The 14,099-nt window shown below is 35.6% G+C and overlaps 1 protein-coding gene across 2 annotated transcripts; it reads right to left on the minus strand.

Moving 5' to 3' along the window:
• Window positions 1-762: 762 nt before the first annotated feature.
• erap2 (endoplasmic reticulum aminopeptidase 2) lies at window positions 763-10,154 on the minus strand. Of its 2 annotated transcripts, none has more exons than XM_043239239.1 (19): window positions 9,649-10,154; window positions 7,787-8,349; window positions 7,523-7,661; window positions 7,043-7,177; window positions 6,788-6,908; window positions 6,532-6,686; window positions 6,303-6,416; window positions 5,454-5,585; window positions 5,236-5,367; window positions 5,080-5,148; window positions 4,738-4,913; window positions 4,584-4,663; window positions 3,544-3,727; window positions 3,236-3,392; window positions 2,862-3,046; window positions 2,582-2,743; window positions 1,644-1,784; window positions 1,478-1,559; window positions 763-1,389 (listed from the first exon to the last, which is right to left on the minus strand). In XM_043239239.1, the coding sequence occupies exons 2-19, from the start codon at window positions 8,278-8,280 to the stop codon at window positions 1,243-1,245; spliced, it is 2,805 nt and encodes a 934-aa protein (XP_043095174.1). In that variant the 5' UTR covers window positions 8,281-8,349; window positions 9,649-10,154; the 3' UTR covers window positions 763-1,242. The 2 variants fall into 2 exon arrangements, with proteins under 2 accessions (XP_043095174.1, XP_043095175.1); XM_043239240.1 differs by lacking the exon at window positions 9,649-10,154 and adding an exon at window positions 9,275-9,625.
• Window positions 10,155-14,099: the final 3,945 nt, after the last annotated feature.

Genomic DNA, 14,099 nt, shown 5'->3' on the forward strand with positions numbered 1-14,099 from the left:
TCAAAACACTTTTGATTTTAGTCTTGCTAGATATTTAGGCTTTTTGAAAAATGATTATGCACTGATGCAGCTGATGCCTTTTCTGATTTGAATACCCTTGGAATGAAAGATAACATTCCATTTTTAAATTCTTGAATCATTTTAATTTTAATTATTTTGTTCATTATTGGTAGCTACATTATGCCTGGCTTGAATGTAGCCTATTGTGAACTGAAGTAAAGCAATACTGCCTCCTGGCGACGGTAAAACACAAGTTTAGGCCTAGTTATATAAATCGGGACGTGCTGTAGAGTTTTACAGTTTTTATATACAGCTATTTAGAAATAATATAGTATTTCACAAATTACGACATTCCTAAAAAGAGCTTGTGAAAACCCTTCTGGGCACAAATTTGTCCCCAAAATATGGTAGGCATACACGTTCATCTTCAGGCCCTTCAGTTTAGTTAGCATTAATAGTTATTACTTTATCAAGTTTTGTAATGGATGAACTTTGGTCTATTAATAGCTGCATCACATAACTTATGATATTAACCAACATTAAACAGTGTTTCAAGCATGACAGATAACAGAGCAAAAAAAAAAAACAACAAAAAACCTAATGAAGCTCTGCATGGAGTTGAATAATAGGTAAAAACTTCCAAAATTTCTACTTCTGGCTGATACTTTAAAGTTTACAATAGTAAGCTAGTTATGCTGATAACAAACAAGACGTAAAATGTCCAATAAGTGATATCAGTAAATGAAAACCAAAAGCACTGGGTTTTTTTTAAACAAAAGTTTACATTTATTTTCATACTTTATTTTAAAACAATTTCTGTGTTTGTCATGTTTCATTAGAACACATTTTCGTCAACCCTTATTAAAAAAAAAAAACATATTTATTTTTATTCCAAACCCTCCTCGGCTCATTAATGTTCAGCGTCTTCGAGTCTGATTTTGTGCCACTAATTAACAGGCAGTGTCCTCTTAACATTAGTTAAAAAATGTGGCACAGCTGTCAAGAGACCAATCAGAAGCACAGAAAAACACCAAGACAAAATCATTAGAGAACCTCTTTATCTAAGTAAACCAAAAAAAGCAAGCACATCATGCATTATATGTGCCATTACACTATCTAAAAAATGCAAAACAGTAGAAAACTTGTAAAGTGGGGTTTCTGAGTTGATCCTGATGCTGTTACTTAAATCATTATACTAGTAAAAACTAATATAATGTAAAATGTTGGTCTTCTTTTTACATTTTATATGAGCCTTTGCTGCAACCAACTCCTCATGGTCTCTAGATTCCTCGCGAGCCACAAAATGTTCTTCTCCACGTTTTCTGTGGCCACCTGTATGACACGCAGCTGAGATACCTGCTCTGTGATGGACTTGAAGAAATCCTCAACCTCGACACAAAAAGAAGAAAAAGCAATGCTGTAAATGAACCATCAGAACAGATGACCATTTCCTCTAAACATCAAATAAAAAACCCACCTCTCTCAACTCCTCAGTGGATGAGAACTGAGTTACAGTGCCTACGATTATATTTCTGATTCCAAAAGATCCCAGTGGAAACCTATAATAACAAGACATAAGTATCTTATATTCGTGGTTATATTCACCTTTTCAACATAAATAAAAAGAAGTGGATGGCACCTACTTTTCTACCAGTTCATTCCAATGTTTCTTCACAAAATCCCATGCTAGAAAATGGCCGACTGGATTTCTGGCCACCATGTATATGAGACTGGGTAAATTCTGTGTTTTTATTACAGTTCCACCCATCCCAAGCTGTAATAATCTACAGAAATTGGAGACATACAGGGCATCGCATAATGTTAAAGTTTATATTTGTATTTATACATTTTACCTAATAGGTCCAAAATCAAATATTGCGTTTTATTTTCATATAGAATATCAGTAGGATGTTCTTAGTTCACCCAAAATAAAATTAATTACTTACTCTCATGTCGTACTCTCATTCATCTTTAGAAAACAAATTAAGATATCTTATCAGTAACTGCAATACAACTACCTCGTTCAAGGACATCTTCAAAATGGTTATTTTCTCATAGCTTCATAAAATAATGGTTAAAACCACAGATTTTTATGGAAGCACTTACTACATTTCTGGGCCTTGGGCATTTCAGTTGTGTTGCTAAGAGAGATTTGGAATGACATGAGAGTGAGAGTTGTTTTATTTTTGGGTGAACTATCCCTTTAAAATAAGTCTAAAATAAATATCTCCATTTATTTGATCATAAATACATTAAAAACAGTAATGCGGGAATATTAATAAAGTTTGAAATATTATTACAGTTTATTCCTGTAAAGACAAAGCTGAATTTTCTAAAGTCAATCTTTACGCATCATTCTTATATTCTAATTTGTTGCTCAAACATTTCTTCTTAGTATTTAAAATTATTTTACATTTTTAAACAATAAACTACATATATAATTATAATTATACATACACACACACACACATATATATATATATATATATATATATATATATATATATATATATATACACATGCATGTATGTATGTATAATTATACATACGTATGACTTTCAGTCTGTTGATAATAATGTACCTTAATAGTTTTTCAGAGTCCTTGCTGCTTGTTAAAGCTGAGAGAAATTTGCCCTTCTCTGTCTCACACATGGACACACCATACTTTTCCAGAAGGTAGGCCCAACCGTTGTCATCCTGGGCTCCAACCATGTAAACCGTCTCAGACACATCAGTGGGTAAGCTGTGTATTTTTTTAAAGCATACTCTAAATCACCTTATAAGAAATCTACTTAATTATATAACTGAATTATATATTAAAGGGTTTCATTGCATAAAAACAAATACTGTCGCCAAGTCACCTGATTGTACCATTGGATTCCACCCAACTATCATAGAGCTGCTTAGCTTTTTCCATACAAGGTGGATAATTGAAATCACATGCAAGGGAAAGAACCTCTTCACGCAGTCTGCGGTCTGAGACCGTCCCATCATCGCTCCACGTCTGCTTGTCAATCACATCTCCGAAATACTGCAAAATGTAGGTCTGCAGGACAAAACCAGGCATAAAGTGGCTATACACACAAACAAGATTGAAAAACTCAGACGAGAAGTCTCGGGAGGATCTCAACGGGTTTGTCTGCAAGCAGCCTTCAAATGAAAGCCTCTTTGACGGATACGTGGAGGAATGAGGACAGTAAATTCGATTAGGCTCCAGGAAATGTTTGTGTCATACCTTCAGATTATGAGTAACGTCGGCTATGTGTCTCTTCTCTATCAGCTTGTAGAATGACTGCAGATAGCCAAGCCCTTGCAAGAGAGGAACATTGTGGGTCTCAGACCTCAAGTAAGCGATCAAATCCAAAGCTTTGTCTAGCGACAGCCGTCCTGCACTGGATAATATGAAACAAAAAAGAAGTAGCGTTACAAATGAGCTCATAGGATAATACAGTTACGCTTATTTCGCCAGCTAATATAGAATTTCCTGCTGTGAGCTGAGATTAATGAGAGTTGACGAGAGCAATGTACTGCACATTAACTCACGTGACCAGCTGGAAGGCGTTGTGAATGAGGCTGGCTCTGTCCTTGAAGCTCAGAGCCATGTGGTTTACTCTCAGCAGCTCGGTCAGAGCGTTCCAGCCCTCCTCATCATAATGGACAATATAATATCCATTCATGTCAGTGTTGAGCTTCACCCAGTCAACTTCCTCATCCAGCGTCAACACATCTGGGTTGGAGAGATTGGTTCATGTTCAGTAATATGTATATACAGTAGTACACTGTAAAAAATAAATAAAATAACTGAAAAAGTACTGGCAGCAAATATGACATTATACATTAAACGTACGGACATTTCTGGTAAATTTCTTTAAAACACAATGCAATGAAATGCTAAATTCTGAATACTGGTAAAACACCTGCAAAAAATAAATGTCCTTCAAATGTCCTATTTTTACAGATTTTTTTTTTGAGTGAAAGATTAGTTTTCAGACATCGTATGCCAGTTAATATTCCAGGGAGAAACATTTTACACTATATTACGGTTTCACAAAAGAGGCTTAGCTTAAGCCAGGACCAGGCCTTAATTAAGTTAAATTAAGATATTTAAGCAGCTTTTTTTCCATCTTGACACAGAACAATGACACTGAAATATTTTAAAATATATCAGAGCAAGATATTTTCAGTTGAGACATTTTAGTCTGGGACTAGCTTAAGCCTTGTCTGTGAAACTGGGGCTATTATGAATGCAGGGTTGTAAAACTTAAAAAAACTAAAACTGAAAATGTAAAAAAAAAAAAAAAATCATAAAATTACAAAACATTACCAAATACAGCAAAATTTTAGCATAATATTTAATATACTAATATAAGTATAATAGGTATAGGAGTATATGAATAATAAAATAAGTTGTCATAATGGGACCTGCCAGGAATAACATATTAGCTTTTAAAATAAATGTAAACCCTGGAACAATTAGGAAGCAAAAAATATATATGTAAAAAAACATTGTTTAGACTTAAGGCTAGACTTAAAACTTTAAACTCTTATATAAATGTGTGATTGATTTCTTTGCCAGATGTTACCTGATTTTGTGGTCAGTACGTGCTTCATCTCATGTTCAGAGTGGCTTGTTTTGTATGTCAAAGGGATGTGCCACAGGTAGCTATGGAAAATTATTAGTCCTATCAGTCATGTTATTACTCAACAATGAACCCATGTGATTTTGTAGTGTCTTACCCTTCTTGAAATGAATTCCACGTGGGATCATTGGGCAGGACTATCTTTAAGAAGCGCTCCTGCCCAACATAAAGTTTCCTTCCTTGTCGCCTGACTGTGACCAGCGGTATGCCCTTTTGTAGAGTCCACGTATACATCATTTCCTTCAGGTCTATATGCTCCCCGGCAAAACGATACTACAATGCAAATTACACAAGGAGATATTCAGAATGTTAAGTATCACCTTCAAGATGCAGGAAGACATGTTGAAAAGTGTCGTTCATGATCTATATTCGGTGTTTATGGAGTGCTGTGAATTATAAATAGCAAAAATGTAATATTTTATTCATGTGACATCTTTACCGCATTTTTAGTGGCTTGGGTACTGCTGTAACAGTGTTCTCCTGCTGTAAAATCCTCCTCAGAACACGTCTGTTCAGAGAGTATAAAGACAGAGTCTGAGTTTTTGTTTTGATGCTGGATTTTAGATGTATGACAGAAGATGAAGAGGTGACATACTTTAATAAGGCTGTCCCACAGGTCTTCATTTCTGGCATTGCTGTACCTAAACCTCCGAAGGTACCGAATTATGCCACTCTGAAAACCTTCGTTTGTCAGGAAATTCCTCAGCATATGGAGAATACATGCTCCCTAAAATATTCAGTAATAAAGGAGATCAATTCAATTCGATTAAATAACGGTGAGAATGTTTTAACACCGCTAAAGTGCTTTCCGACCTTATCATATGACACTGTATCGAACATTTCCTTTATCTGAGTAGGGTTCTCAGCCAAACTGGAAATTGGCCTGGAAGAATTTAGAGAATCCCGTCCAATAGCTCCGAAACAGGTGTCCAGGAAGTGGTCCTCCTAACATGCAAAAGAAAAAGATTGTAAGACTCTAAAAGCAGTTTGTTCATAGAAGTACTGGTGTGAGTATTTACTTATTTATTTATACATTTTTAAGCGATTCCTTTACAGCTTGCTTCCCGCCAAACTGGTGCTACTTTGAAATGTCTTGTTTCAAAAAGCGGACCTGCTCTCTCTTGTTTTGACATATGATGCCTTTTTGATAAAAATGATTATACAATTATACAAAAAGCGTAAAAAAATTATTTAATGTATACACCGTATGTATTGTTTTTAATGAGCTGTGTTATTGTAGTATCGCTGAAATGCTAATACATATATACAATTAGGCAGCTGTTATCCCAAAATAAACTCCTTCATGATGATACATGTGAGTTTTGATCACCCTAGTTAAGTTTTATAATTGTGTAAAAATGTTATATAAATAAATTAATAATTTGAATAATTAATAATAATAATAATAATAAAAAAAAATATATATATATATATATATATTTTTTTTTTTTTTTTTTCCTGGATATGATAATAATATGTCATGATTAATCATATCCAAAACAAAAGTTTTTCTTTACATAATATATGTGTTTGCACTGTTTATTTATTACGTATATATTAAAACACACACATCTTGATCACCCTTCAGGGTTTACAGTAATGACCTGGCTGTGCATTACAACTTTCATTATACAGACAGAAATATATGAAGCTTGTACATACGACTTTAAGCTGCGGATATACTGCCTCAAGCGAAACAAATTCCATATATCGGGCAAAACCTTCATTCAGCCAAATGTCATTCCACCACTCCATGGTCACCAGGTTACCAAACCACTGGAGAAAAGAAAGAAAGAAAGTAAGAAAGAAAGATACTTACATTTAATAGCACTATACTTCTGCAATTCATTGGTTTGGCTAACACCAGTTGAGAAAGTATTTTATATTTAACCTGATGGGCCAGCTCGTGTCCAATCACCAGGGTAACCCAGAGCTTATCAGAGGCCGACGAGATGTCAGGGTCATACAGAAGAGATGTCTCCCTATAAGTAGTCAAACCCCAGTTCTCCATAGCTCCTGACTGGAAATCTGGAATCGCTATCAAGTCTGACACACATCATAAAATAAACAACAGTGTAAATATCCAATGGCACATCATATAACTTATGCATTGAAAGATTGAATAGAAAGGTGATAGATGTACTCACCCATTTTTGGCAGAGGATAAAGTATGTTGAAATATTGTTCATAAAACTCCAAAAGCCTCAAAGCAGCCTCGAGGGCATAGTGTGTCTGATGCCATTTCTCTGGAACTGCATAAATAGAAATCTCGGGGAGAAGAAAAAACAACTCATTCAAGATGCATTTCTCACCCGAGAGCCAGTGATGAAAACTTCATACGAGCAGAAAAAGCCGTTGTGTTCACATGTTTCCGCTTTATGTTGTTTGCTCTAGTTACTTACATTAATTCCGGTTGCAGTCATCCCACTGACAGACGTGAAGTCACAGACGATGAAGGCCAGCAGGTACGAACTCATCTTCACACTCACTTCAAACTGGTCCTCAAACACACCATTGCCGATTTCCAGAGTCTGTTCCTATACAATAAATATGTTTACATTTTTTAAAATGATACACAACGATTTATGTGTTTGATAAATCATTTTTCAAAGCAGTTTCATAAAAAATTAGATCATAAACTGTTACAGTTGACTATTATTTTATTAATTTGTGTAAATGTGATTCTACAAATTGGCCTATACATTGATAAAACAAATGCTACCTCATCCATTTCTTATAGCGCGTTATTTTATTAATACTAATAATTTTTTACATAAAATAGTTTTTTACAAATTGGCCTATACATTGGATTTTTCCAATCACAGTAAATTTGACTTCCATTCACTCTACACTGATAAAGTAGATGTATAAATTAAGCTTACTAAAGGCATGTTGGACAACGCTATGTGTGATGAGCTCCTCCTTATTCTGACAGTGTAATTCGTTTTGAAAATGGGCTCATCGAAACATGGCAGCGCCATTCGGGCAGATGTGGGCTCAAAGTGGGTGGATGCCAGGACCCTTTTGGAGAGAAAATTCAGTTCGATTATTAAGCAATGATTTGAAATCTCTTCTGTCTTGTATACATGCATTGTACTGTGCGATTCATATAATGTCACATTTCAGCAATTTGTACTCTACTGTACCTCATCTCCCCGGCTTTTGTTCTATACGTGCTCTTATAAAATCCATAGAAGCCATCACTTAACGGTGCTCCAAATTCCAAATACAGGAAGTATTTTTCCCCAGAGGTCAGAATCTTTGGGCAGAAGATGGCAATCTGTTCATGCGCTGGATATTCCAGCACCGAGAGCACTTTGTCTGACAGATGGGCCTCGTGCTCGTTCAGAACAGTGGCGGTGAAGATCTTCAGGTTCTTGCTGTGCAGCACCACCCAGTTTGTGTTGTTTTTGACGTCGATCTCAATCTTCACAGAACCGTTGAACCTCAGGGTGGTGAGGTTGGGATGAATAAGTAGATGGTAATGTACAGGCACTATGTAGTTTGGCAGGCGCACTTTACTCCATGGAAAAGGAAGGCCGTTTGTCGCCAGGTTATCGCCAGCAGAACTACTGCTATCAGAAGACTGGACACAAAGCTGTGACTCCAGAAAGAGCAGGATTACAAGCAAGAGTCGCATAATGAAGGTTTTTAGTATTGCTGGTTTTGATGGTGATCACTTTTGCTTTTTAGAAATTGTCACTGTGTCCTGTGGAGATAGAGAGTTAAATAAAAAAAATATTCTTTACTTTTACTGCACTGAATACTGATAAATACCTGTATATCGGTCATTCTTCATTTGTGGTGTCCCTCTACTTTGTAAATGTTTAAATAAACTTGAAATGCAATTAAATTGTAAATTGTCTGCATGTTTGTATTATATAGGGTGAAAATAATTTGTGCACTATTATTATTATTATTATTATTATTTTTTACAATTGAGGGATTTAATGGGTAACAAAAACTACAACACATCAATTAATAAAATAAACAAAATAAATAAATATTGTGATTGTCCTTAAATGAATTTATTTATTTTAACTAATTTTATTAAAATTTAAGAAAAGATTCAGTCCCCAAATTCATTTTTGCCATGTTACATAAATAGGCATAGGAATGCATTTACGTTTTTGCATCTTGCAATTCTCCCTTTTTCTTGTGTTTTTTTGTATCCTGTGGTGGAAACAATCTTTCACAGTGGGGTGCATGTGCAGTTTAGAGTTTTTATAATTGTCTGACAGTTTGATATATCGCACTTTATTAGAGTCTGTGGTCTTATGCTGCTAACTTACAGACATATTCTAATCTAAATGTTAGTAAATATAGACATGAATATAGTTTTAAGTGACCTTAACTATATATATATATATATATATATATATATATATATATATATATATATATATATATATATATATATATATAGATAGATAGATAGATAGATTCTGCCCATTTTTGTACTTACAGTAAGTAGTTTGCACTATAATATGCATAAGTACAGCTGTCTGACTAAAACTACAAATCTAAAAACCCGCTTGCATTTGACTAACTACAGTTTATTAAATCTACTTTAAATACATTATTATTATTATTATTGTTATTTAAAAAAAAAAAATAGCTGAAAAATGACCTACATTTCATTCGTGCATTTCCCGCTCATTCATCGTTCGAGATGCACCCTAGAATCTAGCACATGTCAGAATGATCCGAATGCTAATTAAAATAAAAGACAACAATCAAGTGTTCTTAAAATAACACGCACGGCAACGCAGAGCCAAGCTGGGCGTTCTCGGTTGACCTCGCTCTGTAACGTGAGCCCGTTCACGGTAATACATTGACATCTGCCGTGATACAGCACGAGCTCTTCAGCTCTATTCTGGCGCGCGCGCGCGTGTGCGTGCGTGTCTGTGTGTCGCGATGATGTGGTCTCTTCAAAGTAGGACAAGCATCAACTAACAACATTATTGACGAACGCGCTCATTTTAACCGTTCAGTGCCGAGTCTTTACCTGAATTCGAGCTGGGTCATTGTGTCGGCTGCTTTCATTTTCTCTTTCGTTCGTCCTGCCCACAGTTTCCTGGTTCGCAGCAGGAGCTGGCGAGCATGTGCTGTCTGCCCGCGGCTCTCTGTTCAAATGACAACACGGCGCCGGACAGAGGAATGACCTCCAGCCATCAACACGTACAACCAGCCGGGTCACGTCTGGGTAGTGAACAAAAACACTCGACTTCTTTGTTATTTTGACTGTTGCGTGATGGAGGATGGACACAAAGAACCACTGGCCAACGTTAGCTTTTCTGTGCGCGTAGCCTACATTATACAGTGTTACTGTTTTTCAGTAGTTATCGTTGAACTTATTTAAAGGCCGATCACTGATGACATTTTGTCATTTTTGGTCTTTCATGATGTTCAGAAAAAGTTCTTGGCAAGCCGTGCAATAATTGACATCAAACTAAAAAAGCTTATAAGCACAACACATAATGCTTTCAACATAATGACAATAGCGAATAATCTTAAAAACAGATCAATTAAAGTTTAAAAGACTGTGCAAAATTATTTGGGTGTACTTGCTGAAATAAAATAGTAGGCCTAATGGCAGCAGAAAATTGATCTTAAATTGCACTAATTTCATAGTAGTGCTGTTTTAATTTTTAATCAAATATATTCAGCCTTGTGAGACGTCTTTCAAAAACATAAAAAATCTTACCAATCCCAAAGTTTTGAACTGCACAAATGTAGAAACAGTAGTAAACTGCTAGTAAATTTCACAGTTATCTACAAAAAACAGCAATTAGTACATTAAATTAAACATGACATTTTTAAATAGAAAGACCAAAGTCTTCTTGTAAAACATAGTATTCTTTGTAAAAAAAAAAAAAAAAAAAAAAAAAAAAATATATATATATATATATATATATATATATATATATATATATATATATATATATATTTTTTTTTTTTATTATTTTTTTTTTTTTTACAGAATTCTTTAAAAGCGCAACCACCCCGTTATCGCGTAAATAGAGTATTTTAAACGATATGATCCAGTGAAAGTCAAGTAATCTCACTCGCTTTCCCTATAAATCTTTTCATCATCACTTAAGACCTGAACCTGGACGATGTCCGGTGGCTGCTGCTGCTTTTGTTTCATGCAAAAGACTTTTAGTAAAGACCAAGGAGCGTTGTCATATACACCTGATCGAAACATTCTTTGAAAGTGCAGCTTTATTTGATCCAGATGTACAAAGCAGCAGGTACAGCCGTTGGTGTTGATATTATCTGTTTCTCACCACCGAAGAAACCAACACAAAACAGGTGCCAATCTTTGGAAAAAACGCTCAACTTCACATTCTAGCAAGTATTTACAACATACCAAGCCCAAAACAAAACGCCTATTTCATCATTTTAAGATGCGTTCATCGTCCAGGTCAGTTATTTTACCCTACGATTGAAACCTGATGCCAAAACAATTGTATCAGTGTGTTTAGCAGCACAGGTCTTTGTGTTCTCGTTTTAACTGTGTTTTGGCACGGCTCCCCTGAGAACAACACGACCGATGGAAAGATTCCACGGCGGGTGTGAAATCACATGACTGAAACTTGATAATCCTTTTCACTGGCTGCCTCAGCTCACAGGGCTACACAACATCAACATGCTCCCTACACTCCTCACCACCATGCTTTTTACAAGTAAGTTGTAGACTTTATAGGGAAGCTAGCACGATTACTCACATTCGCAGCAATTACACAACAAAGGCACTTCGTTAAAACAATTCTTAACTTACAATACTGCAATAACTCGACTGTTTTTGCCATTTGTTCTTAAACTGTACTACACCGTACTTTCTCGATGTAAAGATTACTGAGTATTTTGTACAAGAAAATACACCTATTTCATTCTTTCTACTTCAAAACGATTTTAATTTCAATGTTTTCGCGCCATTTTTAGTTGTGAAATAATTTCAGATTTTTTAATCCAGTAAAACATTACAATTTAACATTATTCGGTGTCGCACGATCCTTCAGAAATCATTCGAATATGCTGATTTCGCAGCTCGAGAAACATTTCTTGTTGTTATCAGTGTTGATATTTTCATGACGACCGTCTATACGTACTAGTGCTAACTTTTCTGGGTCTTGTTCTCGTCTCTGAAGTGGGATCAGATGCTGTCCCTTTTGCCATCTTATCTCCACCATTTCATCTGAACACCGAGCTCAATGGCTTGACCATCCTGGTGTGTGTGGTCCATGATATCCATCAAGGAGAGCTGGAGGTCGCCTGGATCACTAGTGGCTCCAGAGGAACTAATCCAGCAGTCTCGAACTTACTCCGAGGACACAGTGGCATTCAGAGCTCAGTGTCTGTTATATCTGTGCCCTCGAGTGAATGGATGTCCTACACCTGCTTTGTGAGTCACAGAGTCTCCGATCATCTCGTGCACAGACATTATGCCGGATTCCCGATGAAGACAACTGGTAAATGCTGTAATTATTACATCATTGTGTGTAAACATTAATCACATGCAGTAAATGTGAACGCTTGTTAACCACATTGGTTCACATGCATTGACTACTTTCGAATAGGGAGTGTGCAATATTGACAAAAAAATTTGGATAATTGGACAATATTTCGCTAAGCGTGCTAGTATCTTAAGGATCTTAAGCTGGCTCCTGATTTGATATATTTTTCCTATTCTGGTCAGATCCCACTGAAATAAACTAATCTTTTCCTTTTTAAAGTTTTAGATTATTATTGTTATATTATTACAATTGATGGGTATTTTTACCTCTAAAAAGCCATTTTTATCTAAAAGTGTCCGCCAGTAGGTGGCAGTAAGTCACTGTAAATAAGTGTCATTGTGACTGAATCGTTTAAACTGTTGATTCATTTAGAAACGAATCACTGTCATGTTGCTCAGAGACTCAAAATAATGCTATGTCTATTTTTTTCTATCGAAATAGCGCAGAAACATTAAATATTGTGTCTAAAACGTAAGTCTTTTGAATTTGTAATCAGTTTAAAGACAATTATTAGATCGAATGGTGTGAAAGAACGCGCTCTTACTGCGCACGCGCGCTAGTCTAGACGTCACGTAATGTGTGCGTGCGCACAGATGACGTGTTTTGAATGTTTTTTGCTAACTACTCAATAATGTCAAATCGCACATAGTTGAAACAACATTTTTATATATATATATATATATATATATATATATATATATATATATATATATATATATATATATATATATATATATATATATATATATATATATATATACCCTTCTTCCAAAGCATTTGTAGTAACCATTGTTTTGTTTGCTGGATTGATAACCATTTATTTAACCACACTTTTACTATAAATACCATGGTAAAACTATAGTTAGTGTTGCAAAACCATGGCTAATTTACGGTTACCATGGTTAAACCATATTAATAATGTTTATTTTATCTGTAGTAAAATCATGGTTCATTTTCTGAAGGGATGGACCTGAGCTAACAAAATACTGAAAAAAATGAAGAGCTATATTTTCATAAATAATTAACAAAGATGAATAAATGCATTGCTCATTGTCAGTAACTACTGTAAAGGGACTTAACTGTAAAGTTTTACTGTTTTTCAGAAATGGCTGACGATGAAGAAACATTTGATACGTGTTTGGGCCATCAAAGCAGTTTTTTAGAAGGTACAGTACATTTGTTAATCCAAAAAAAATCAGTTCTGTTTGTTTTGTACTCATTTTTCTGTACCGCCGCAGAGGTCCGAGCGAACAAAGATCTATTATTCGTCGAAGCTCTCAGAATCCTCCTCATCAAGATCACCATTTTCAACGTTTTAATGACAGCGCAGGCCGTCATAAAGTGGTAAGCGCCCGTGTTACTGCGAACGTGACGCTAGCAGTGAAATCATTTCCACTCGTTTTTCGCAATTAAAATTGAAACCTGTCATATTTCTCATCTGTAAAATTGCAGACTTTCAAAAGCAACTGTCACGGACGTCAGAGTTAATTGGATGTGCCGCCGGAGTTTTATAGCAGGAGGAGGAACTCCAGTTGATGCAAATGAGAATCTGGAATGTTGATGAGCGTCTCGAAGAGCTGCGGACCAGCATCCCTCCGCGAGACGCAGGTGCTTGGATATGTGGGCAGATGAGCGTGATAGCTGCTCGAAACCACATCGTGTACACAACACAACAAATGCACTGCACTACAAGCTGCTTTTGTAGGCCATTGTCGAAATTAAAAGCTTTGAATGGCATTGTCAAGTCAGCATCCACTACTGTGACACAGCTGAGCTCTTGATCTGTCTGACAGCGACGAAACTGTTGCATGTGAATGAGACACTGTTTTATTTTATTTCATAGGAATTGTGACATCAGCGCTTCCCGAGGCCTTTTTGCATTTGGGGCATGAACGTTCACATTTTAATTGCACTTCTGTTCAAATGGTTTTTATTGCTT

The sequence above is a fragment of the Puntigrus tetrazona genome, chromosome 5, assembly GCF_018831695.1.
Source record: "Puntigrus tetrazona isolate hp1 chromosome 5, ASM1883169v1, whole genome shotgun sequence".
In the NCBI taxonomy this organism is placed as follows: domain Eukaryota; kingdom Metazoa; phylum Chordata; class Actinopteri; order Cypriniformes; family Cyprinidae; genus Puntigrus; species Puntigrus tetrazona.

Bases quoted from the DNA above. Each gene is read 5' to 3' on its own strand.
- erap2 (XM_043239239.1), bottom strand. From the start codon at position 8,280: ATGCGACTCTTGCTTGTAATCCTGCTCTTTCTGGAGTCACAGCTTTGT. The intron at 5,149-5,235 runs GTATGTCACCTC...CTCTCTGAACAG, and splicing joins TGTGGGACAGCCTTATTAAA to ACGTGTTCTGAGGAGGATTT. The intron at 4,914-5,079 runs GTAAAGATGTCA...TTTGCATTGTAG, and splicing joins CCCAAGCCACTAAAAATGCG to TATCGTTTTGCCGGGGAGCA.